The 23848-nt window shown below is 53.7% G+C and overlaps 4 protein-coding genes across 28 annotated transcripts; 3 read left to right on the forward strand and 1 right to left on the reverse strand.

The window, feature by feature from the left end:
- The first annotated feature begins 143 nt into the window (after positions 1 to 143).
- Positions 144 to 11418, forward strand: AP4M1 (adaptor related protein complex 4 subunit mu 1). 4 transcript variants are annotated; one of them, XM_081556026.1, is made up of 18 exons: positions 144 to 263; positions 366 to 454; positions 3140 to 3246; positions 3332 to 3428; positions 3529 to 3639; positions 3727 to 3807; positions 4030 to 4092; positions 4173 to 4239; positions 4327 to 4380; positions 4510 to 4616; positions 4718 to 4812; positions 5141 to 5185; positions 5414 to 5464; positions 5583 to 5694; positions 5861 to 6037; positions 8273 to 8421; positions 8696 to 9103; positions 10374 to 11418. In XM_081556026.1, exons 1-16 carry the CDS (start codon positions 206 to 208, stop codon positions 8291 to 8293), a joined length of 1335 nt encoding a protein of 444 aa, XP_081412152.1. In that variant the 5' UTR covers positions 144 to 205; the 3' UTR covers positions 8294 to 8421; positions 8696 to 9103; positions 10374 to 11418. The 4 variants fall into 4 exon arrangements, with proteins under 4 accessions (XP_081412152.1, XP_081412151.1, XP_081412154.1 ...); XM_081556025.1 differs by having other exon boundaries at positions 8696 to 9095; XM_081556028.1 differs by having other exon boundaries at positions 5861 to 5980.
- On the reverse strand, positions 6271 to 13589 carry TAF6 (TATA-box binding protein associated factor 6). Of its 20 annotated transcripts, none has more exons than XM_081556002.1 (15): positions 13558 to 13589; positions 10782 to 10972; positions 10568 to 10654; positions 10294 to 10447; positions 10050 to 10106; positions 9851 to 9970; positions 9486 to 9631; positions 9327 to 9404; positions 9118 to 9219; positions 8853 to 9035; positions 8295 to 8369; positions 8042 to 8167; positions 7351 to 7524; positions 6930 to 7127; positions 6271 to 6796 (listed from the first exon to the last, which is right to left on the reverse strand). In XM_081556002.1, the coding sequence occupies exons 2-15, from the start codon at positions 10905 to 10907 to the stop codon at positions 6416 to 6418; spliced, it is 2007 nt and encodes a 668-aa protein (XP_081412128.1). In that variant the 5' UTR covers positions 10908 to 10972; positions 13558 to 13589; the 3' UTR covers positions 6271 to 6415. The 20 variants fall into 20 exon arrangements, with proteins under 20 accessions (XP_081412128.1, XP_081412123.1, XP_081412117.1 ...); XM_081555997.1 differs by having other exon boundaries at positions 6930 to 7100; positions 10752 to 10972; XM_081555991.1 differs by having other exon boundaries at positions 10752 to 10972.
- Positions 13590 to 13830: 241 nt separating this feature from the next.
- CNPY4 (canopy FGF signaling regulator 4) lies at positions 13831 to 18182 on the forward strand. Of its 3 annotated transcripts, none has more exons than XM_081556032.1 (6): positions 13831 to 14090; positions 15996 to 16122; positions 16221 to 16317; positions 16553 to 16675; positions 17180 to 17297; positions 17391 to 18182. In XM_081556032.1, the coding sequence occupies exons 1-6, from the start codon at positions 13976 to 13978 to the stop codon at positions 17534 to 17536; spliced, it is 726 nt and encodes a 241-aa protein (XP_081412158.1). In that variant the 5' UTR covers positions 13831 to 13975; the 3' UTR covers positions 17537 to 18182. The 3 variants fall into 3 exon arrangements, with proteins under 3 accessions (XP_081412158.1, XP_081412161.1, XP_081412160.1); XM_081556035.1 differs by lacking the exon at positions 13831 to 14090 and adding an exon at positions 14224 to 14575 and having other exon boundaries at positions 15767 to 16122; XM_081556034.1 differs by lacking the exon at positions 13831 to 14090 and adding an exon at positions 14224 to 14419 and having other exon boundaries at positions 15767 to 16122.
- A 267-nt stretch (positions 18183 to 18449) lies between these two features.
- Positions 18450 to 19929, forward strand: MBLAC1 (metallo-beta-lactamase domain containing 1). The gene has a single exon (XM_081556030.1). The coding sequence runs from the start codon at positions 18838 to 18840 to the stop codon at positions 19627 to 19629; it is 792 nt and encodes a 263-aa protein (XP_081412156.1). The 5' UTR covers positions 18450 to 18837; the 3' UTR covers positions 19630 to 19929.
- Positions 19930 to 23848: the final 3919 nt, after the last annotated feature.

Consider the following 23848-nt stretch of genomic DNA (forward strand, 5'->3'; position numbering starts at 1 on the left):
CAACGGGGGAACCTGGGCTGAGTGACGGGGTAGAGGAGCGGGTGTTTGGAGGGAAAAGCTGGGCGAGGCGGGGCGCGCGCCGAGTTTCCCGCGGTCGGAGGAAAATCGCTCTTAAAGGGCCAGCCTACTCGTCCTTTTGTTCCGGGGCCGCAGGGCGGGGCAGGCCCAACGTTTGCGGTCTCCTAGTCTATTCTCCAGAACGGCCATGATTTCCCAGTTCTTCATTCTGTCCTCCAAGGGGGACCCGCTCATCTACAAGGACTGTATCCTTGGCCAGTGGGGCGGGGGGAGAAGGGCTGAGTGGGACTAGGGCCCCAGTGCCAGCGAATGTCGCCAGCTCCTTAGCTTTCCTTCAACTCGGTCAGTCCGCGGAGACAGCGGCGGCCGGGATGTGGCCGAGCTCTTCTACCGGAAGCTGACGGGACTGCCTGGAGACGAGTCTCCGGTTGTCATGGTAACCACTGGCGGGATTGGGGGTGGGGTGGTGGGTATGAGGTTGGTGGTCTGGGGTTGGGAGGCGCCTCTTCCCGGGACTTTCTCTTAAGAGCTTATACAGGGAGTGTGGGGGGGGTACATTCCTCTCAATAATATTAATGGCGGATTACTGATCGCTAACCGCACCAGGCACAGCTCTTCACACGTCGCAATCCTCAGCCACTTTGGAGTTCAGTTCAGTCGCTCAGTCGTGTCCGACTCTTTGCGACCCCATGAATCGCAGCACGCCAGGCCTCCCTGTCCATCGCAAACTCCCAGAGTCCACCCAAACCCATGTCCATCGAGTCGGTGATGCCATCCAACCATCTCATCCTCTGTCGTCCCCTTCTCCTCCCGCCCCCAATCCTACCCAGCATTAGGGTCTTTTCCAATGAGTCAACCGTTCGCCTGAGGTGGCCAAAGTATTGGAGTTTCAGCTTCAACATCAGACCTTCCAATGAACACCCAGGATTGATCTCTTTTAGGATGGATTGATTGGATCTCCTTGCAGTCCAAGGGACTCTCAAGAGTCTTCTCCAACACCACAGTTCAAAAGCATCAATTCTTCGGCGCTCAGCTTTCTTCACCATCCAACTCTCACATCCATACATGACCACTGGAAAAACCATAGCCTTGACTAGACAGACTTTTGTTGGCAAAGTAATGTCTCTGCTTTTAAATATGCTATCTAGGTTGGCCATAACCTTCCTTCCAAGGAGTAAGCGTCTTTTAATTTCATGGCTGCAATCACCATCAGCAGTGATTCTGGAGCCCAAAAAAATAAAGTCTGCCACTGTTTCCACTGTTTCCCCATCTATTTCCCATGAAGTGATGGGACCAGATGCCATGATCTTAGTTTTCTGAACGTTGAGCTTTAAGCCAACTTTTTCACTCTCCTCTTTCACCTTCATCAAGAGGCTCTTTAGTTCTTCACTTTCTGCCATAAGGGTGGTGTCATCCGCATATCTGAGGTTATTGATATTTCTCCCGGCAATCTTGATTCCAGCTTGTGTTTCTTCCAGCCCAGTGTTTCTCATGATGTACTCTGCATGTAAGTTAAATAAGCAGAGTGACAATATACAGCCTTGACGGACTCCTTTTCCTATTTGGAACCAGTCTGTTGTTCCATGTCCAGTTCTAACTGTTGCTTCCTGACCTGCATACAGGTTTCTCAAGAGACAGGTCAGGTGGTCTGGTATTCCCATCTCGTTCAGAATTTTCCACAGTTTATTGTGATCCACACAGTCAAAGGCTTTGGCATAGTCAATAAAGCAGAAATAGATGTTTTTCTGGAACTCGCTTGCTTTTTCGATGATCCAGCAGATATTGGCAATTTGATCTCTGGTTCCTCTGCCTTTTCTAAAACCAGCTTGAACATCTGGAAGTTCACACACAGTTCACGTATTGCTGAAGCCTGGCTTGGAGAATTTTGAGCATTACTTTACTAGCATGTGAGATGAGTGCAATTGTGCGGTAGTTTGAGCATTCTTTGGCATTGCCTTTCTTTGGGGTTGGAACGAAAACTGACCTTTTCCAGTCCTGTGGCCACTGCTGAGTTTTCCAAATTTGCTGGCATATCGAGTGCAGCACTTTCACAGCATCACCTTTGAGGATTTGAAATAGCTCAACTGGAATTCCATCACCTCCACTAGCTTTGTTCGTAGTGATGCTTTCTAAGGCCCACTTGACTTCACATTCCAGGATGTCTGGCTTTAGGTGAGTGATCACACCATTGTGATTATCTGGGTCGTGAAGATCTTTTTTGTACAGTTCTTCTGTGTATTCTTGCCACCTCTTCTTAATATCTTCTGCTTCTGTTAGGTCCATACCATTTCTGTCCTTTATCGAGCCTATCTTTGCATGAAATGTTCCTTTGGTATCTCTAATTTTCTTGAAGAGATCTCTAGTCTTTCCCAATCTGTTGTTTTCCTCTATTTCTTTGCACTGATCGCTGAGGAAGGCTTTCTTATCTCTCCTTGCTATTCTTTGGAACTCTGCATTCAGATGGGAATATCTTTCCTTTTCTCCTTTGCTTTTCGCTTCTCTTCTCTTCCCAGCTATCTGTAAGGCCTCCTCAGACAGCCATTTTGCTTTTTTGCATTTCTTTTCCATGGGGATTTTCTTGATCCCTGTCTCCTGTACAGTGTCACGAACCTCTGTCTATAGTTCATCAGGCACTCTGTCTATCAGGTCTAGTCCCTTAAATCTGTTTGTCACTTCCACTGTATACTCATAAGGGATTTGATCTAGGTCATACCTGAATGGACTAGTGGTTTTCCCTACTTTCTTCAATTTAAGTCTGAATTTGGCAATAAGCAGTTCATGATCTGAGCCACAGTCTGCTCCTGGTCTTGTTTTTGCTGACTGTATAGAGCTTCTCCATCTTTGGCTGCAAAGAATATAATCAATCTGATTTCAGTGTTGACCATCTGGTGATGTCCACGTGTAGAGTCTTCTCTTGTGCTGTTGGAATAGGGTGTACTTTGGAGTACGTACTATTATTAACTTCATTTACACATTAGGAAGTTGGGCCTTGGGGAGGTTTCGTATGTGGCCCAAAGTCACGCTGCTAGTAACTAGGGAAATCAGGATACCAGCCTCAGTCTCATGGTCAGGAATCACTGCAGCTCTTTTCCTAACACTTTTCTCCGTGCCTCTGCCTCAGCACCACGATAACCGTCACTTTATTCACATCAGACACAGCGGTCTCTACTTGGTGGCCACTACTTCAGAAAACATTTCTCCCTTCAGCCTCCTGGAGCTGCTCTCCCGGTGAGGAGGGCAGGGCTGGGGACGGGTGCAGGGGTTAGGGAATCAGAGAGGAGGAGTTAAGCACCCTCTGTCCGGGTTTTCGCAGGCTGGCCACTCTCCTGGGTGATTACTGTGGCTCCCTAGGGGAGGCGACCATCTCTCGCAACGTGGCTCTGGTCTACGAACTCCTGGATGAAGTGTTGGTGAGGTTCCTCCCTGTCCCCAGTTCCCTGCAGATACAGCATTCATTTTCACCCCTTTCCCCAACCGACTACCCCAAAAGTGTCCTTCCTCTGCCCCTAGGACTATGGCTATGTACAGACCACATCCACGGAGGTGCTGAGGAACTTCATCCAGACAGAGGCGGTGGTCAGCAAACCCTTCAGCCTCTTTGATCTCAGCAGCGTTGGCTTGGTCAGTCCGGGGACAGAGGAGGCCGGGATTGAGGTGGGTTAGTGGGAAGCATCAGCCGTGAGGATTGATTGATTTGGGTGCTTTCAGTTTGGGGCCGAGACACAACAGAGCAAAGTGGCCCCCAGCAGTGCAGCCAGCCGGCCCGTCCTGTCCAGCCGCTCTGACCAGGTGAGGGAGGGGCTGACGGGTTCACATCCTCTGGCTTTTGAGTCCCCGGACTCCAAGATCCCGGCATATCTTTTTCCCTTCTCTAGACATGGAGGATCCTTTTTCTTGCCCCTGTGCCCCCATCCCGGGGCCCCAGCCTCCACTGTCCTGTCCTTTCTGCCTGTCCACATTAGAAGACAGACTGACCAACCTCCAACCACCAGACTCCCTCTCTTTCCTTAGAGCCAAAAGAATGAAGTGTTTTTGGACGTGGTCGAGAGATTATCCGTACTGATAGCCTCTAACGTAAGTTTGGGCCCCCAGCCCTGCGGCTGAGGATGGTGGCACCTGGGAATCACTAGGCGTTGACCTCCCGCTGCTCTCAGGGCTCGCTACTCAAGGTGGACGTGCAGGGAGAGATCCGGCTCAAGAGCTTTCTGCCCAGCGGCTCAGGTGAGCAGCGTGTGGAATGTGGGAACGGCTCCTTGGTGGCGGGTATGGTGGTATGGTGGCTTCTTCTGATGCTCTTTCCTCTGACAGAGATGCGCATCGGCTTGACCGAGGAGTTTTGTGTGGGGAAGTCCGAACTGAGAGGTGAGGAGAAAGCGGGTCATTTTCTCCTAGATAGAGGTCACTGTCCCAGGTTTCATCTGGGGAAGTTAGACGGATCCCCACCCCCTCCCAAAACACAGGTCAGCGGAGGGGGTCTTTTTCTCTTTCCAGGCTATGGGCCGGGAATTCGGGTGGATGAGGTCTCCTTCCACAGTTCGGTGTACCTGGATGAGTTTGAATCTCATCGGATCCTCCGTCTGCAGCCCCCTCAGGGTGAGGTCAGGACTGGGCTGGCCTAGCACATTCCATCTACCGAGGTGGAGGGAGGCCATTCAGGTGTAAGGAGACCAAACTCACCTCTGTTCCTCTGTGGTCTCAGCTGACTGTGATGAGGTACCAACTCTCAGATGACCTCCCCTCCCCGCTCCCCTTCCGGCTCTTTCCCTCTGTGCAGTGGGACCGAGGCTCAGGCAGGTGAGACCATTTCCCCGTTTTAGAACTTCTCTGGAGCCCAAGCCAATGTATGTATGTACGTGTGTGTGTATATATATATTTATATTTGAATGTATATATGTAACTCCCAGAGTGACTTTGGAGGAGTGGTGGCGGTGGTAACATTGGCTCCAAGTTAGAATAGGCACCCTCCCCAACAAGCGGACCCAGCTTTGTGCATGTAATGGTTCGTGGAGTTGGGTGGATCACAGCTCTTCGCTTTCCTTCTTGGGGCAAGAGCCACAGCCACACGTGGGGGCCCTGCTAGTGGGATAGGGCCTGAGTAATAGTATTGTATCCTCTCACGCAGGCTCCAGGTTTATCTGAAGTTACGTTGTGACCTGCCCCCAAAGAGGTGAGTGGGGGTAGCCCAGCCTGGTCCAGCTATGGAGGGCAGGAGACAAGGCCCAGATAGATACTTGCTCTTTCCACCCCCAGGTGCGGTTGGCAGCCTCAGAATCCAGGGGAGAGCCTCTGGAGTTGGGGAAGGGGGTGGGGGGCACTTGTGCGCACGTCCGGTGGTGACGTTAATGAAGATGGGATGCAGCCTTCCTGGGACTGACTGCTCCCTTCTCCCTTGCAGCCAGGCTCTAAACGTCAGGCTGCATCTTCCCCTGCCTCGAGGGGTGGTCAGGTGAGCACGTGTGCACTGCGGGCCTGTGGGCAGTCTCACTAGCTTCTCAGGACAACAGCGCTGGGGTGGGAGCTGTGGGGCAGGGGCTGACCCCAGCCCTTTCCTTTCCCAACTCCAGCCTGTCTCAGGAGCTGAGCAGCCCAGAGCAGAAGGCAGAACTGGGGGAGGGAGCCCTTCGCTGGGACCTGCCTCGGGTGCAAGGAGGCTCTCAGCTCTCAGGCCTCTTCCAGGTACCAGCTGCTGATTCTCGAAGGCCCTGCCCCCGCCTCCACCTCTAGCCCTGACCCAGGCCTCCTCACGCAGGGGGTCAATGTGGTCAGCTTCCTCGCCCCCTGGCTCTCTTGCCCTGCCTCCTCTTGGGGCCTTCAGCACCCTACCTGCCTCTGCCCCTCACAGATGGACGTCCCGGGCCTCCCTGGGCCTCCCGGCCAAGGCCCCTCCGCCTCGGCTCCTCTAGGGCTGGGCCCCGCCAGCCTCTCCTTTGAACTTCCCCGGCACACGTGCTCCGGCCTCCAGGTCCGCTTCCTCAGGCTGGCGTTCAGACCCTGCGGCAACGCCAACCCCCACAAGTGGGTGCGACACCTAAGCCACAGCGACGCCTATGTCATTCGGATCTGAGGCTCCCAAATGAGGACACGGGAGGCAGAGGTGGCGGTCAGGTCATCTGAGAAGGACAGTGTTTTCTCTCCTAGTGTCCTGGCCTGGGGCTGGGGCTGGAAGAGTCCTGAGTCCTTGAGACCAGGGAGCTTGACGAGTTAGACCCTCCTGTGGGACCTGACCCAGGGAGGACGGAGGTGGATCACAACTTAAAAATCAAACTTTTATTCTGAGCAAGTGGCTGTACAATATCTAAAGAGAAAGTCACGTGGGGGAAGCTGGCTACTACCTCCTTCCACCCAGCATGTGTGTCTGTGTGTGTGGGAGACAGAGAATCCAGGGAGAGGGTCAGCATCAGGGCGCGGGTGGAGGGGAGCCGGCTCCGGGGGGCTGCGAGCCATTAGCCTTTGGAGTCCCTGGAGCAGGAGGGGGGCTCTCCCCTGCTTCCGGTTTCCCCCCACAGAGGGCACTGCCCCCAAGCGGGGAGGGGGCTGAGGACGGGGTAGGGGCAGGAGAAGGATGGGAGGTGGGGCCTCCTTTGCCCTCCCCAGTGGGCGGCAGAGACACCACGATGTACTTCTGGACACTGCCGGGACCCGAGGGGGCGGTGCTGGGGGGCGCGGTGGTGGCGGTGGAGACCAGCTTGACGATGGGCTGCACGCTGGGGACGGTGGTGGTGACGGGAGAGGTCGTGGTGGAGCCGGAGCCTGGGGCCGAGGTGCTGAGGGACAGGACCTGGGCCGGAAGGAAGGCAGTGCCGCTGGCCTGCACCCGCCCCACACCCCAGGCCGAGGGACGCCTCTCGTGCTCCCACCACACAGTGACATGGTGACACGGGCCCCCGCATCCCCGGGCCCACGCGGGGTACCTGCTGGGTGGATGAGGCGCTGGAGGACGAGGACATGACGATGAACTTGGTTGGCGGCGGGGACGGCTGCGGCGGGGCGGCAGCTCGTGCAGACACCAGCGTCTGGACAGGCAATGCGATGGAGCCGGGGACCTTCAGCAAGCCGGGGGTCCGAGGGCCAGGCTGGGGGGCCTGTGAGAGGGTCAGCGTGGGCCGGGGCTGTAGAAAGCAGCAGCAGGGAGAAAACATCACCATCTACGTTCACCAGCTCCCCCAAGACGGCTGACTCGGGGCCCCGTGTTTCACAGAAGTCAGGGTGCGCACCCCAGCGTGTGGTGACTGTGAGCCCCACTGGGATGGGAAGCACCCCCTGAGTTTTTCTTCCTTTCACCCTCCCCTCCCTCTCCACTCACTCCCCCTTCCTCCCTGACCCTGCACTGACCTGAGTGATGGTCAGGGTGGTCCTGTTGACCTGCTGAGCCTGCAGTGCGGCCTGAGCCCGGGCCTTGACCACATGGGAGCAGAGGAGGGGCCCCAGGGACCCAAATTCTGCCCGATAGGCGTCCTGATTGTCGGGCGGCGGGCGCAGCTTTGCCAGGACAGGGGCACAGTGTTTCTGCAGAGAGAAGGCAAAGAACCGCCAGGTCGAGGGAGGGCCGGGATGCTGAGCATCGGGAAGGGGAAGGGGTGACACGGGGTCATCCATTGTTTCAGTGTGTGCCTGCGGGCGGCCAGGCTGCGCTTGCTGGCTTATCAGCGTGTAAGGAATGCGGTGGGTTTTCCTCGTAGAGAACACAGGCACCAGCTGGCTGAGTGGCCAGCTCGCTGAGTGATTACACTGGTCACATCTAAGGACCAGCCAGTCCACAGGGCGTGTGCCTTGCAGAAGCACCAGGGGCAGTGCTGGCTTGAAAGTCACAGGCTGAGTTCAGACTCCTTATTTCTTAGTCAGTGCCTTACGTAGTGCCAGCAATGTAACAATATTGGACTCAGGTGAACTCTGCGTATGAGGCGAAGACGGGATAAGTGAATGGAAGATGCTGTATGCTTTGCTAAACACTGTCCTGTGTGTATGTGTGGAGGGGGCAGAGGGGGCATCAGTGGGAAGAAGGGGGAGGGCAGGGCTCTGTCACCAGGAGGAGGCTCTGCACGTGGTCAGCCCCAATGCGGTCAATGTTGCTCAGCACCGGGCCATCCAGAACCCCGCGGATCCGCTCCCCCTCCTGCTGTAGCCGCGGCAGAATCAGTGTCTTAATCACCTGTTGGAAAAGGAACGGAGAAGCCGGGGTCTGAGGGTCACCACAGGGTCTCCCAGGTCGGGAGGCTGTTGCCCGACCTGACCTCCTGATCCCTCCCCTCCCCAGGGCTCCCCTCCGAGGGCCTAACATCGTGTCCCAGCTCTGCCAGGCCTGCGATGGAGCCGTAGCGGGTTGTCCACGGGGTCTTCTCGTCCACCCAACTCTGTAAGGGGATGGAAAATAAACCCAAATGAAGGGATGTGAAAAGCTAACTGGTAAGGACTCGAGTCTCATACACTCACTTCCTTGTAAGTCATTAAGACACAACAGCTTTTTCCCAACCACCCTCTCCTCCCCAAAGTAGCTGCCATTCTGACCTCTACCGTCAGCGATTAGTTGAATTCTTTGGCAGCACTGTGCAGCATGTGGGATCATAGTTCCCTGACCAGGGGTCAAACCCTCGCCCTCTGCATTGGAAGCACAGAGTCTTAACCACTGGACCATCAGAGAAGTCCCTCACAGATTAGTTTTTGTTTTTGAACTTTACAGTGGAATCACCCAATTAGAAAAAAAGATGCTGCGGATTTGGCCCAAGTCCAGTCCGCCCCTCTCTGCTGCTGGTTTTCAGTGTCACTTCCTGCCCACTGCCTTGGGTGTGGTGCTCACTGTTCTGGTGACAACTCAGCTAGTGATGGAAACGGCTCACCTTGGTGAAGGTCTTGGTGATGCGGGACTGGATGTTGTTCGTGGTTGTGCTGAAGTGCTTGCAGATCTGGGCCACCAGGCGGGCGGCGAAGTCCCGGAGCGCCCAGTGATTGTCCACATCTGGCCGCAGGCACAGCTGTCTGCTCACGATGCAGGTCATCACAGCCGGGATCAACTCGTGTACCTGAGGGAGAAGCCCCGAGTCAGCTCATTGTGACAAACGGTCCCCGGGCCTGGATGAGAGGTGGGCCGGTGGGTCTACTCACGTATTTCTCTAGGTACAGGGTAGGGTTGTCCATCAGCGCCTTCACCATGCGCATCAGGTAGATGAGCAGGGCCAGGTTGTTCTGCACCACGTTCACACGCACCTGCGGTGGGGAGGGGGCAGGGATGGGGCAGCAGGAACCCTCCACTAGCCACCTCTGCCGCCTGCCCATCCCCACCCCACCCACCCCGCCCTCCCTTGGCCTCTCACCCCCTCCGAGATGAAGGTGCTGAAGCGTGGCAGCATTTGGTAGAGACCCGGGTCCGTGGCGATGCTCTGCAGAGCCTCCTGTCGGGGGAGGGGAGCGAGTGAAGCGGGGTGACCCCTGGCGGAGGAGGGGCAAAGGCAGGACGCGCAGCAGGGCCTCACCGCTCTCTTGGCCTCGCAGGAGCCAACACAGGCCTCGGTGATCTCCTTGTAGTACAGCTGCTGCTCCACTGACAACTCGTGGATGCTTCGGGGCTTCAGTCGCAGAGGCGCCCCTTCCAGCAGGGGTGGCGCCTTCTTCTCTTTCCCTGTGTGTGTCGGGGAGCCAGGTGTAGGCAGGAAAGCTCCTGAGGAGGCCTGGGCACCAGGCAAACCTCGAGCCTCACCTCCTCCACTCAGGGAGACCGGCTTCTTGGCCCTTTCTGGGGCTTGCTGGCTGGAGCTCACGCCCTCTGCCCTGACCTTGCTCACCTCACACACATGACCATCTGGCTCTGGGACAAGAGGCCTGGCCCAGTGGTACTGACCTTTGCCGTCAGCTGGAGCGGCCCCCTGACCTTTGCCTTTCAAGGGGCCATCTTCCTCCTGGCCCGGCTTGGCTGACTTCAGGGGTTCTGTGGCCTCAGCCTTCTGCTGCTCCTTGGGAGCTGGTGGGAAAGGAAAGCAGTCAGGGGAGGAGATGTGGAGGGAGGAGGGAAAGGGGTGGGCGCTGGGCGTGGAGGTTACCTGGGGGTGGGTTCTCTGGAATCGCGGGCTGGCAGCCTTCGATGCTCAACCAGTGAGCTGCGAGGAAGAAAGGTGTCCAGGTGAACCACCGAGTGGGGACATCAGGAAGTCACTCCACACAGGGATGGGGGTTTTCTTTCGTGTTCCCCACTAGGGGTCTCACGCGGAGGGCTCCTTCACCAGTGCCCTTCCTCACACCCACACACCTCCTCCCTGCCCCCTGTTCTCTCTCCCCTCCCCCAACCTTTGAGGCAGACATCCAGGGGCACCCGGGGCAGAGGGGTATTGATGATGTCGCTCAGGTCAACCTCCTTCTCTTCATAGAAGTAAAGCTCCCGGCCGCCACCCGAGGCGAAACGGAAAGGAATGAATTCCTGAGCATGGAAGCCATACAGTGGCTACAACAAGAGGGAGAGAGACCCTGGATGAGAAGGGAGCCCGCGCAGGCTGGGCTGAGGTCAATGCAGCGACTGGGAGGTCTCGGCACCCTGCCCGTCCGTCCTGTGCGTCCCCATCACCTCAACGTTCTTTAGCTTCAGTGCGTAGTCAATGTCACTGGTAGTGAGTTTCTGCCGCTTCCCCATGTGCATGAACTTCAAGGCATCCTGGGTGGGGGGTGGGAAGACAGACATCAGCCGGAGACCCTGGGGAAGAAGGCGGCCTGGGCAGCAGTCTCTGTGCAGTGCAGGAAGACCAGGGTACCTGCGCGATCTCCTTGATGCGGTAGCTGACCTCATCTGTCAGCAGCTGGCAGGTCTCCTCCTGAATCTGAGCGATGCCCATGGACTCGGCCACCACCTTCATGGACTCCGAGGGCAGCACTGTGTTGCTCAGCTTCAGCTTCTTCTCCTCAGCCATTCTGGAGCCCCTCCTCCCCTCCCCAGAAGGACGATGCCCCAGGGCGGAGAGGGAGAGATGGAGACCTGGCAGGGGGTGAGAGGAAACCTGAGAGTGAGACCTAAAGAAGAGGGGCTGTCCAGTCAGGAGAGGCCACAAGGGGAGAACCGAGCTGTGAGGGGGGAGGAGCTGGGGGATGTCTTCTCTCCATCCTCACGTGAGCAGCGCTCACTGAACAGGAGGTAGGACTTGGACCCAACTGGACGCAATTTATTGAGCTCTGGTTCTACACCAGGCACCGTACAAGTCAGGTATAGCAGAAGGATCTCAGTTTAAATCCCAGCCCCAGCACTACCTAGCAGTGTTGTCTGGGCAAGCTACTTAAATGCTCCCAGCTTTGGGTTTCTTCTCTGTAAAATGTGCAGAGTGTCTTTTTTTTCCTCAGGTGGTTGACATGCCTACCTTCATGTCTCTTGTCCCTTCCTGCCTCATTATTCATGCTTGACAAATATAAAACATTGGTTAACTACAACTCATCCTGTCTGATCCTATGTGCCCCTAGAATTGAATGTGACAGCCATCTTGACCAATTTGCACTTTATAAATTCATGGCCACAAACTTCAGCTGGGCCCTTGATGCTGCTCTGATGGTCACAGAGCTCAGTGCACTCAGGTTCGTCTCACCTGTCATCTCTTCTCCTCCCTGATTTTTGGCCATCAGAAGAGACCTCCCCAGGCTCCCATCACTATGTCCACCCGCTGAGCATCACTGGCACCCACGTGCTCTGTCTTCTACCTGTTACTGTAGAGGTTCTCGTCACGCCCCTCCCCAACTCCTCTCCTTCTCTTGAACCTACCCCAGTCAGGATTTTGACTCCTGCTCTTGGTTTTCCTCCTACTTCACTGGCCCCTCTTTACATTGCCTTTGCTGGTTCTTCCTCTTCTCCTCATCTGCCTGATGCCGGAATGCCCTGCAGTTGGTCCTCGTATAGCTATGAGCTATACATATTCCCTTGGTGACCTCAACTATTCTCACAGCTTTCAGTATTGCATACAGGCTAAGGATGGTAAATTTATATCCCCCACCCAGAACTTTCTTCCCAACTCCAGACTTACATATTTAACTGGCTACTTAAAATTTCTTCTAAACCCAACTCCTGACATCCCCCTCTCCACCTGCTCCAGCCTCAGCTTTCCTCATCTTCATAGCAACGCCATTTATCCAGATGCTCATTCATCACGTGAGCCCTCACTGCAAACCCATCAGTTGATCTGACTTGATCCCTCTGCTCCCACTGTGTGGCCAGCTCAGCATTATCCATCCCCTGGGAACCTTAACGGCCTCCTGACAAGGTCTTCCTGCTTCCATCCTCGCTCTATCTATCTATTGCCAACATAGCAGCCAGAATGATTCTGTCAAAATATAAATCAGATTGGGTCATTTTTCTGCCCAGAACCCTGTACTGGCTCCCAGTGTGCCACAGCGTAAACACAAAACCCTTATTACGGTCTACTACGTCCTTCATGATTTGCTCTCTCCCCATCAAGTCTCTGACCTTTCCTTTCTTCTTCGACTATGATCCAGCCCCATGGTCCTCCTTGCTGTTCCAAGATGCCAGGCATGTTCTTGCTTTGTGGTCTTTGCTGTTCCCTCCTCTGCCTGGAATGCTCTTCCCTAGATGTCCCCAGGCTGCCTATTCCATTTACCCTGTTTAATACTGCACCCCACCCCCACTCTGCTTTTTTTTTAATTCCCATGGAATTTAACATCTGCTGATACATACTGTATTACTTCTTATGCTTCTCACATCACCCGTTCCCGCCCTGTGTGGACAGAGGGCTTTGTTATGTTCACTGATGTATGCAGAGTCCCCAGACTAGATACTCAACAAATACGTGCTGAATAAATGAGTGAGTTGTAAGGCTTAGAGATTAGGAGCTCACTAAGGACTCGGTACCACTACTATAGAACAAGACACAGGCCCAAGCTTGGAATCTACTTTGTGGCCAAAAGGAAAGTGGCTCACTTGAAGCTGGCATTAGGAAGTCTAATGTCAAAAGTGTTAAGGACCGACTGCAAGGTGGTGTGGGCCTGATGGAGGGGCGGGAAGAGGGGAGGAAAAAACAATTTCGTTCTTCTCAACCCATCCCAGGTCTCCTCCCCCACTTTTATATATCTTATCTGCAGAGGACACATTTATTCAACACATACTCGGGACCTGGAGCCGAGGAAAGAGGAGGCGGTCGTGTCCCAGTTCCCTGGCGAGCTCCTACTAATCCTTCAATAGCCCGCGGTACCCTCTGCCAGTGTAAAGGCTCACAAAACACGCCACGGCCTCAGGAAACCTCAGGTCAGTGGAAGCGGCAAGAAGGCTTCACAGCCTTGATCTAGATCCGTGTAGCATTCCCCAGCAGGGAAGCGGGTCGAGGGTTCTCCAGGCAATGGGTACAGCGCGAAAGAAAGCGTAGAGAGCCCACCTCATCCCCCAACATCCCTCCAGTGCAAACACACCGAGTCCCCACGCACACGGACACTCAACCAACCGTCCTCCTCTGGGTCCCCACACGGGCCCTTCAAAGAGTCTAGTCCCCGGTACCACTCAGACCCGCCCCCGCCAGCCGAACGCCCAGCGCAGGAAAAGCCTCTCACCGCCGCCAAAGCGCCGCTCACCCGGCGCTCGGCGCCATATTGGCCCCGCCCCCTCCGGGAGCAGGTCCTGGCAGAGACCGAGAACGGGTCCCTTGCCGTTTGCCCGAGCCGGATTGAGCTCCCTAGTCTCAGAACCTGAAATGATATAAAACTGGTGTCTCTATGCTTGCGTGTAAGGAGCACACTCTCTTGCTGTAATTACTTCAGTTTATTCTTTCACTATCCGGCGGCCAGGACCTTCGGGAGGCGCCACAAAACCAGGTGGGGAAGCCCAGAGCGCAGCGAGGCCCCGCCCTCTTTCGAGGCGGCACTGCGCGTGCGCCTCCCCCGCCAGGCCGGATTAAAGTTGCCGCCGACCGCCTGGGGATTTAAAGGGCCCGCTGCCTGCTCGAAGTTGGTTTGAAAGCGAGGGGTGGTTAGCTGTGGACGGCACTTGGTCATGGGACCTGTGCGGTTGGGAACGTTGCTTTTCATTTTGACTGTGTACGGTGTTTGGGCTGGGACGCCGAAGGAGGAGGACGATGACACAGAACGCTTGCCCAGCAAATGCGAAGGTATCTAAAGGGAGTATCCCCTATTCGCATCCTTCTGCCCTACCGCCTTCGTCTGGGCCAGACCAAATGGAACGTGATGGGTGGGTCATTCGATCTCCTTGAGGACCTGAGGGAGGTTCTGATGGAGCCTGGTGGAATTCGAATGGGGCCAACAGAGGCAACGCATAGCGCTACCTCCAAACTACGGCACTCCAATTCCCATGAGACATCCAGCAGCTGGGCGGGGGGCTGCTTTTTTTTTTTTTCTGGTTTGGGCCCCAGTGGCTTGTGGGTATTGTAGTTCAGAGACTATCGGCCAGATCGCCCATTCCGATCAGCATCTTCTCTGTGTGAGTGCGTGTGTTTCCTCCAAACGACCAGAGCTAAATCTGAAGAGCCTGCAGGAGTGGGCTGTCAGGCTCATTACCTGGTAGATATCCTCTGCTCCACCCCAGCAGAGACGCTTCCAAATTATAGGCCCTACGCCCTCCTGCGGGGGTTTGAGAGTGAGTAAATCAGGCTTTGACGCTCATAAAATAGAGAGGTGGCCAAACAACTGGGAGAGGTTCCCCATAACTGTGAGGCTTTGCAGAGGGTGTGTGTGCACTGTGTGGATTTTTCAGCGAGCAGCATCTTCTGTAGCTGCATCTGTGGGACCAGCTGGGAGGGGGCACTTCAGAGCTGAGCCATCGAGCGCCCTGGTTCCCTAGTTTGTTGCCTTCCTGGCTTTAATTTCTTCCTGGATTCTATGCCCCTTTGCCTTACTCCACCCTGCATGTCAGCATCAGTGTTCTTCATGACATAGTCCTAACTGGTCCTTTCCTTTCATTTGTGTTCTCACTGTTAACCAGCTACACCTGTCAACCTTTCTAAACACAGACTCAGTTGAGTCCCTCCTTGCTTTTCCACCTCTTCAGGCCTCCTGCTGTGATTAGACTCAACGTTTTTAGCACGTCATTCAAGTCTCTTTCTTTCTTACAAGCCTCCATCTTTCTTACATTTCCATACCCTACCTCCCATCCCCAAAGTGCCCATGCTTCAGCCACATTGAACTTCTCAGTGGTCACTGAACCTGCCTGGTCCTCTTGCTCCTCTGTGCCACTGCACTTTGTTTTCGTTCTTTGCCTGGAATGATCCTCACTCTTCTGTACTTGGTTCTTCAACATCCAGTTTAAATGCCACCACCTTTGGAAGCCTCCTTCCTCATCTGTCACCTCTCACTGCATTGGAGGGAAGGAGAGTACCTATGTCTCCCTGGTCCTAGCATAGTGCCATAGGCATATGTGAGATACTTTTGTTACTTGCCCCTGTGGTGAGTTTGGTTGGCACTTCTGTATAGGCCGCTCCTTTTCTTGGGACCCACTGGTACTGGAAAGACAGTGGTGGAAGAGACACAATGCTCATCCTTGAGGAAATCACAGGCTAGTAGGAAGTCAATGAATGACCATTGAAGGAATTTTGCATTTCCTAGTGAGATTAAGTCTCTTGGCTTTATACCCCCCCAACCCCGCCCCAGTGTAGGGTCCATTACAAAATATTGTCATCGTTTTTTTATCTGTCCCCAATGACACTGGCAGTGTCCTGCGATATGGATCGTGGGTCTGTTGCTCTCTGTATTGCTATTGTGTATCCAGAAGGAGCTCAATAAATAACTGCAGGAAACAGCAAACACTTATGCAGTGCTCACCACCTTCCAGGCACTATTCTAGGGGCTTTACATAGATTGAATCCTCACCACAGCCCTGTGATGGAGGCACTTCATTTTAGAGGTGAAGAAACAAAGACCCAGCTACTAAGTGGCTGAGTCAGGATTCCAGCCTTGCCAGTCTGGCCCCAGGGCCTGCACCCATAACCACTGTGGCTCTGCTGCCATCTACAGAATGAGTTGCTGGTATGTTTATTTTTCACATCCCCTTGGACATCTAGTATGTAAACTCCTGAGCCTGGAGCTACAGGAAGAGCTGAGTCGTACTGGCCGATCTCGAGAGGTGCTGGAGCTGGGGCAGGTGCTGGACACAGGCAAGAGGAAGAGACACATCCCTTACAGCGTTTCGTGAGTCCTTCTCGATGTTCCTCCACCTTCCAGTCCTCCAAGGAGCCCTGGGAGCACCCACAGCATCCAGGGAGTCTTTGTTTCCCCTCTTCCCACAGAGAGACAAGGCTGGAAGAGGCCTTGGAGAATTTATGTGAGCGGATCCTGGATTACAGTGTTCATGCTGAGCGCAAGGGCTCATTGAGATACGCCAAGGTCAGACTCTTCTCTAGGGCAGGCTCCCAGCTTCAGAAACTACAGCCTGTCTCCCCTGAGGTCCTCACGAAGTCTGCCTATCTCCTCCCAGCTCTGGAGTGTCCCCTCCCCGTGGTAGACTCACCTCATCCCTGTGGCTCTCACCAGAGTCTCCAGTAGATGACAAAGTGGATCTGGTAAAAGGGGGAGGAGGCGGGGCAGGGGACTGGACTGAGCTCAAATTCCCATCTTTCAGGGGCAGAGTCAGACCATGGCGACGCTGAAAGGCCTGGTGCAGAAGGGGGTGAAGGTGGATCTGGGGATCCCTCTGGAGCTGTGGGACGAGCCCAGTGTGGAGGTCACGTTCCTTAAGAAGCAGGTAGGATAGGGTACTGCATTGCCCAGGGAGGTGGGAAGGGAACCTGAGAGGGGAGCTAGATCCTAGGGAGGTCCATCTTTGAGCAAAGCAGGGACTCTGGCATTGACTGACATGGGCCCAGAAGCATATCAAGAAGTAATAATGGAGGCTAAGAATATAAACTGCTATTTATTGAGTACCTACTGTGGGTCCAGTTTGGGGCCACATACTTTCCAGCTGCTGCCTCATTTTACCCCCACGACAACCTGGTATGGTAGATACTATTACCACTTCCCATTTTACAGGCAAGGAACTGAGACTCGGAGTTTAATAACTTACTTGGCAGGGTAGGTGTCAATAAATGTCTGTTGAATGGAAGAGGACCACAAATCTAATAACCCAAGTTTAACTGCCTGGCTCCTTGCCGCTCCAAAGTGGGGTGGGGAGACAGGGAATGAAGAGCAGGGAGGAGAGTCTGCACAGAACAGCAGAACAGATACGCTTCTGACCCTTCCACGTGACCAGTGTGAGACCATGTTGGAGGAGTTTGAAGACGTCGTGGGAGATTGGTACTTCCACCATCAGGAGCAGCCCCTACAGCATTTTCTCTGTGAAGGTCATGTGCTTCCAGCTTCTGAAACTGGTAAGCGTGGGAGCTGGCCCCTTTCTTGCCAGGCTACAACCTCTCTGCCCCCCCAGGACTAATATCTAAATTATTTTCTATTACCCAACCTAGCGTGTCTACAGGAGACTTGGACTGGAAAGGAGAAGATCACAGATGGGCAAGAGAAGACTGAAGAGGAGGAGCAAGATCAGGAGGAGGAGGAGGAGGAGATGACTAACACACCGGTCCACTCCCAGCATGACCCAGAGGATCTTTGACCCTTGTCTTTGAGCCCCCAGGAGGGACAGGGGTCACGAAGAACCCTCTGAAGTCTGAGCTTTCCTTGCCCCACAGCTTTAAGAGTGTGTGTATGTGTGAGTGACCCCATCCTACAGCTTGTAGCTCTTCTCTCCCATCTGGTCTCAGGCAGGATCCTGGTGGTGTAGCATGGCCACGCTATGGAGAGAAAGGTGGAAGCAGTAGATAGAAGCCCGGCTCCAGCAGATGAGTCCTCTAAATGCCATTTAGCCCCTTCTCAGGTGTGTGTGGTGACAGTATTGAGTTATTTGAATATCTCCACTACTCCCCACTGGACACAGAGGTCAGCTGGGCATAGGAGCAGTGGACCTTGGCAGAGTCACTTTGCCCCTCGAAGGTCTGTTTTTAGACTCTTAAAACAAGAGAAGCCAGAATGGACATTCTGAACAACCTATACACACTGCTGGCATCTAGGAGGCTACATGCCAACAATCTGTGAACGGGAAGGGGACACTGGATGGGGACAGGGCAATACTGACAAGTTAGATGAAGTTAGATGGGGTAGACACTTTGGTCTACTTCGTAGTAATTTCACCGAGACGACCATGTAACATCAAAGGTGCCAAATTTTCTATAACGCTAGTAAACTATTTTTTTTTAATATCAGTTGGACGCCAAATTTCAAACAACTGCCGTGCACGCATCATAGCTGCCCGATAAACAGCAGCGTCCGGTGAAGAGGGCCGCCGGCCCGTTAGAAGTTAATGATGCTTTGTAATTTTGCAGCCTAGGAGGTTAGCAGGGATGGGCGGGCTGAGACCGGTTTCAGGCTGGGGGGCCGGGGTGGGGGGGTGGGGTCTGGGTAGCCCCGGTCTGCGCATGCCTAAAAACGCGCCGGAATGGAATTCCGTGCGCGGCACCGCCTGGGCCGCCATATTTGGGTTACGGGAGCTCGCAGAAGACCAACACCCTCTCGCTTTTCCAGTGTCACTTCTTCCCTCGAAGTGAGGCAGGACCTAAGAGAGGCGCTAAAACTAGGTCCCAGGTGGAGAGCGGCTCCGGTTAGAGAGAAGGAAATAACTACGACACTCCCGGAGTTACGGTTGAGACCCTCACACGCGAGCGGGGCGGTGGCCGAAGACGCTGAGGGACGGGCCGATTCGCGCCGAACTTCAATTGGGCCATGCCAACTTAAGCGTGTGAGGGGGGTAGGAACTGAGATTTGGAAGGTACCATTCGGCGGAGGCCGGGCGAGTGTGGGAACCGGAACGGAGCGGAGAGTCGCCCACAGCCCCACTTCTCAGCTGATCCCTCTCAGGCCATGAGCGGTCTAGTGCGCACCGAGCCGCTGCCCGGGGAGACTCCTCTGTTGGTGCCTGGCGACCCTTACTCTGTAGTGGTTCTGCTGCAAGGCTACGCGGAGCCCGAGGGGGTCGGCGACGCCGTGCGAGCCGACGGCTCCGTGACCCTTGTCCTGCCCCAGGCCTGGGGCCAGGCCTCCAGCCACCGAGAGCCCCTGACTTTCGAGGCGAAGGCCGCCCTAGAGGAGGCGGCCCGGGGCCCCATCCTCGTGGACACCGCGGGCCCCTGGGCTCGCGAGGCGCTCCTGGGGGCCCTGGCGGGGCAGGGCGTGGCTCCCGGAGACGTGACTCTGGTGGTGGGGACCCACGGACACTCGGACCACATCGGGAACCTGGGGCTGTTTCCCGGGGCGGCCCTGCTGGTCTCGCACGACTTCTGCCTCCCCGGGGGCCATTACCTCCCCCACGGACTGGGTGAGGAGCGGCCTTTGCGGTTGGGGCCGGGACTCGAGGTGTGGGCCACACCCGGCCACGGTGGCCAGCGGGACGTGAGCTTGCTGGTGGCTGGCACGGCCCTGGGAACCGTCATGGTAGTGGGCGATGTGTTTGAATGTGATGGGGACGAGGGCTCGTGGCAGGCGCTGAGCGAAGACCCAGTGGCCCAGAAGCACAGCCGAAAGCGGGTCCTGGGCACTGCCGATGTGGTCGTGCCTGGTCATGGAGCCCCCTTTCGGGTGATAAGGGAAGCCTCGGCGCCAGAGACAGAGCCAGCCAGATCTCGTGAAGGAGAGGAGCCCACGGTGCACGGATAAAACCCAGCCTTGACTGGATCCTTTTCAGTGATCCCATCTCCCACCCCCCAACCAAGGAACTGAACGTCCAAGAGACAAGATGACTTGTCAAAGTAGTCATGGGTAGTCTCTTCCAGGAGGCCAGTTTTCCAGCGAGGACAGAGTGCTTTTTTCACAGCTGTCACCAGTATCATTGTTTCTCTGACCAAACCAGGACCAAAGACTCCTCATCTCTGTGTCATCTCTAAGCCGTCATTAGTAAAATAGGAGAATGTTCTTGGAAGTCTTCCAAAATAAAGGTAGAAACTGCGTTGAAAACCATACTGCCCTTCAAATATATTCCAATTAAAAGATTTTTTTAAAGGAAAGAAAATCATACTGCCCGAATGTAAATGTGCCTCAGGTGGTGCAATGGTAAAGAATCCGCCTGCCAGTGCAGGGGATGCAGGAGACTTGCATTGGGTCAGGAAGAGCCCCTGGAGTAGGAAATGGCAGCCCACTCCAGTATTCTTGCCTGGAAAATTCCGTGGACAGCAGACTGGCAGGCTACAGTCCATGGGTCTCAACAAGTTGGACACAACTGAGCATGCACACATAATGTAAAAGTGAAGCATCCATAGTGATTATTATGCAGATATAATCCAACAACTGCAACAAGGGGACGCTTTGGCAATACATTGCCTGTTTCTCAGAGGAGGCAGTTTGCTGTGAGAAGGTGCAGGGCAGAGAGAGATCATTGGAGTCATGTGACTTTACGTTGTCATTCGTTTGTTCAACAAATGCTTGTTAACACACCTGCAATATCTCAAGCATGGCTCGAGCTCTCGGGGATACAGCAGTGAGCAATCAGACAAACTCAAGGAGACAGGTAAACAATGATAGTAGTAAGCCAAATAATTCCAGGTTCTGGTTAGTAATATGAACAAATGGCAGGGTGAGAAGCGGATAAGAGTGCTGGGGTGGGAGAGTGATCAGGAAAAGCCTCTGGGAGGTGGTGCCTGATGAGAGAACTGAATGAAAAAAAGCTGGCCATGTGGGAGCCATGTGGGAGAGGGGCATTCCAGGCACAGATACAAAGGTCCAAGGCAAGCTTGACTTAACTTGAGCAGTAAGAGGACCCTGGGGTTGGGTTACAGAGCATGGGGAAAGAGCAGTAAAAAATGACGCTGCAGAGTTCGGCATCACCATCTTGCAGGGCCTTGGTGACCATGGTGAGAGGTTTTGATTTTGTACTGAGATTGAAAGCTTTGGCTTTATACTGACACAGAAGACCAGGTTGTTGACCTAGTCTCATTTATGTTGTAAAATAATCACTCTTGTTCTGAGTGGAGAAGGGGTTGGAGTGGGGCAACAACTAGGTTGAAAGCCATTGTGGTTGAACTTGATGGTACCTGCCCTTATTCCAGAAGTCCTGTTGTGGCTGTGGTCCTCCTCATAACTGTCCCAGTACCAGGGCTCTCTGTCCACACAGCCCCAACATGGGCAGAAGTGTTTAGATTGGGGGGAGGAAGGAAGGGACAAAGTCCACCTCATTGTGGACGATGAACCTCCCTGGGTGGATGCTGCTGGGGAAGGCCATGCTGGAGGTCATTTCTCAGGTGTTCACAAAGGCCACATGGTCCGCAAAGGCAGCTCAGAAGAACCAGTTCACCTGGAGGGTGTTCCATTCACTGCCGAACATGGACTTGTAGTCGGTGTTGGCCAGTTTGATGACCACCAGAGTGCCGGGCTCCTGGGCCAGCAGTGCAACCACAGAGGCCCGAATCCCCAATTTCACGGGCTACCAGTTGTCATGAGGCCGCTGATATGTGGAGGGAACGCAGGGGCCAGCTGTGTGCACAGCAGTGCAGCACTATACCCTGAGTGGTGTCCATGGCCGTCGGAGGACCCATCTGATACACGGTATGTAATTCCACTAGCTTCAGGGCTGTATGGGAAGATGAGAAAGGAGGGGACGAGTTTTTTTTAGAGCTGTATGCTCTGAAGTTTTACAGGTAAAAGTTTCAGTCTCGAATTATTTTCTGGAGCATAGCCTTGACTCAGGGCTGGTCACCCAGAGCAACACATCCCTTTGGCCACGTCGATTGTCTCCAGGATGGACGCGTCACCTACTGAGTCTTAGTAATCTTAGTGGTTTTGCTGGATCTAGGGGGGAAAAGTCTCGTTCTTTCCTGCAAGACTGACATGGGAGGATGAGTCATTGTGCCTCCTTGTTGGAGGAGCCCACTGCTGCTGGGGCCACCAAAGAGGGATTGAAAAGGAAGCTGAACGGTAGGGGGCAGAAGTGGGCAGTGAAGAGAAACAAACTAGATGACCAGTGAGAGCAGTGAAAGCCAGATTTGCTGCTTAACTCATCAGTCACCTGGGCTAATCAACTCCTTTCCTGGCTAAGCTGTCCTGTGTTTTCAGTTGTTTGCAAGATGAGTCTTGAATGGATACAAACACTGATGGAAATGAACCCTTAGAGACAGGCAGTGAGGACGGTGTGGGGAGGGGGCTGATGGTAGAGGGGAAAAGTGCTAAAGATATTAGGGGGTTGGGCCCAGAGTGACTGTTCTTTTCGAACATTTTTTGTGAAAACTTAGGAAAACTTGACCTATATGATTAACTGCCTCTGCTCACAAATCAGTGGCAGACGTTGGCTGCAGAATAATCCAAACTTTCTTGCCTAGTTCTCTCCAAGAAAACTCTTCGCTCCAGTTTGGCTGACTGCCTGCTGCCTTCCAGACACCCACATCCACCTCTCCTATAGGCCTTTGATTCTCTTCCCACCCACCCCCAATCCTCTTGCTCTTCTGCACCAATCTCAAACACCCACCCATCTCAAACACCCAGGCTCAGCTTTCTCACCTACAGAAAACCTCCCCTGAATTTGCCAACCTTATTTTAAACTAGCAATGCTTTCTCTGTATTGTTCACTGAGTATTAGGTAATACCTGGTGTTGGTCATTTCTGGAAATGTCCTCTCCTTGTTATGTCCCTTGGGAGCAGAAGCTGCAAGTCTACACGAGGTCTAGGCTGAGAAATTGTACAACATCACTTACATCACATTCTGTTGACCAAAGCATGTCATAAGGCCAGCCCAGATTCCAACATGAGGAAATAGCCTCTTCATCTTGATAGAAGCAGCTGTAAGGAATTTGTGGCCATTTTTTCTGTTGCCACGTATCACGATAGGTTAGTTGGTGATAGCAAGTTCCCCTTCTTTTGAGGGTGTGTGTGTGTGGTTATTCTAGTTCTATTTTTATTTTTTAATTTTTAAAATTGAATTCTAGTTAATTTATAATATATTAGTTTCAGGTATACAACATAATGATTCAATATTTTTATAAATTGTACTCCATTTAAGGTTATTAAAATGGCTGTATTCCTCTGTGCTGTGCAATACATCCTTGTTGCTTATTTATTTTATATTTAGTAATTTGGATCTCTTAATCCCATACCCCTATTTTTCCCTTCCCCCTTCACCTCCCTTCTTTGGTCTCTATATCTGTGAGTCTGTTTGTTTTTTTTTCCTTTGGCTATGTCATGTGGCTTGTAAAATCTTAATTTCCCAACCAGGGATCAAACCTGGGCTCCGACAATGGAATTGCCATCTTAATCACTGGACTGCCAGAGAATTCCTGTGTTTTGTTATATACATTCTTATTAATAAAGGCAGTCCTTTATGCCTTCTCCCAGGACTGATGCTAAAGCTGAAACTCCAACACTTTGGCCACCTGATGCAAAGAACTGACTCATTTGAAAAGACCCTGATGCTAGGAAAGATAGAAGGCAGGAGGAGAAGGGGACAACAGAGGATGAGATGGTTGGATGGCGTGACCGACTCAATGGACATGAGTTTGAGTAAGCTCCAGGAGTTGGTGATGGACAGAGAGGCCTGGCTTGCTGCAGTCCATAGGGTCGCAAAGAGTCAGAGATGTCTGAGTGACTGAACTGAACTGATTCTGCAAAGCCGCTGTCAGTCACACTACATCATTCTATCCTCACTTCCAGAAGGGGGCAGCACTTAACTTCACAGAGAAAGCAAAGACCATCATCCCTGCTATCTCTACTTCAAGCCACCTTATCAGAAAACTGCATCTGCACCCAGGCTCACCTCTAGAAGAGGGGTGATCCCTCCCTACCCCACCAGACACTTTATATCTTTGCTGATTCCTCTTCATCAGTTTCTGTTTATTGCCCTGCTCAGACTGAATCCTACCCTGAGCACACCACTGAAAGGGCTCTGGACAGTGCT

The sequence above is a fragment of the Giraffa tippelskirchi genome, chromosome 13, assembly GCF_054371585.1.
Source record: "Giraffa tippelskirchi isolate mGirTip1 chromosome 13, T2T-mGirTip1v1.2.pri, whole genome shotgun sequence".
NCBI classification, from domain to species: Eukaryota; Metazoa; Chordata; class Mammalia; order Artiodactyla; family Giraffidae; genus Giraffa; species Giraffa tippelskirchi.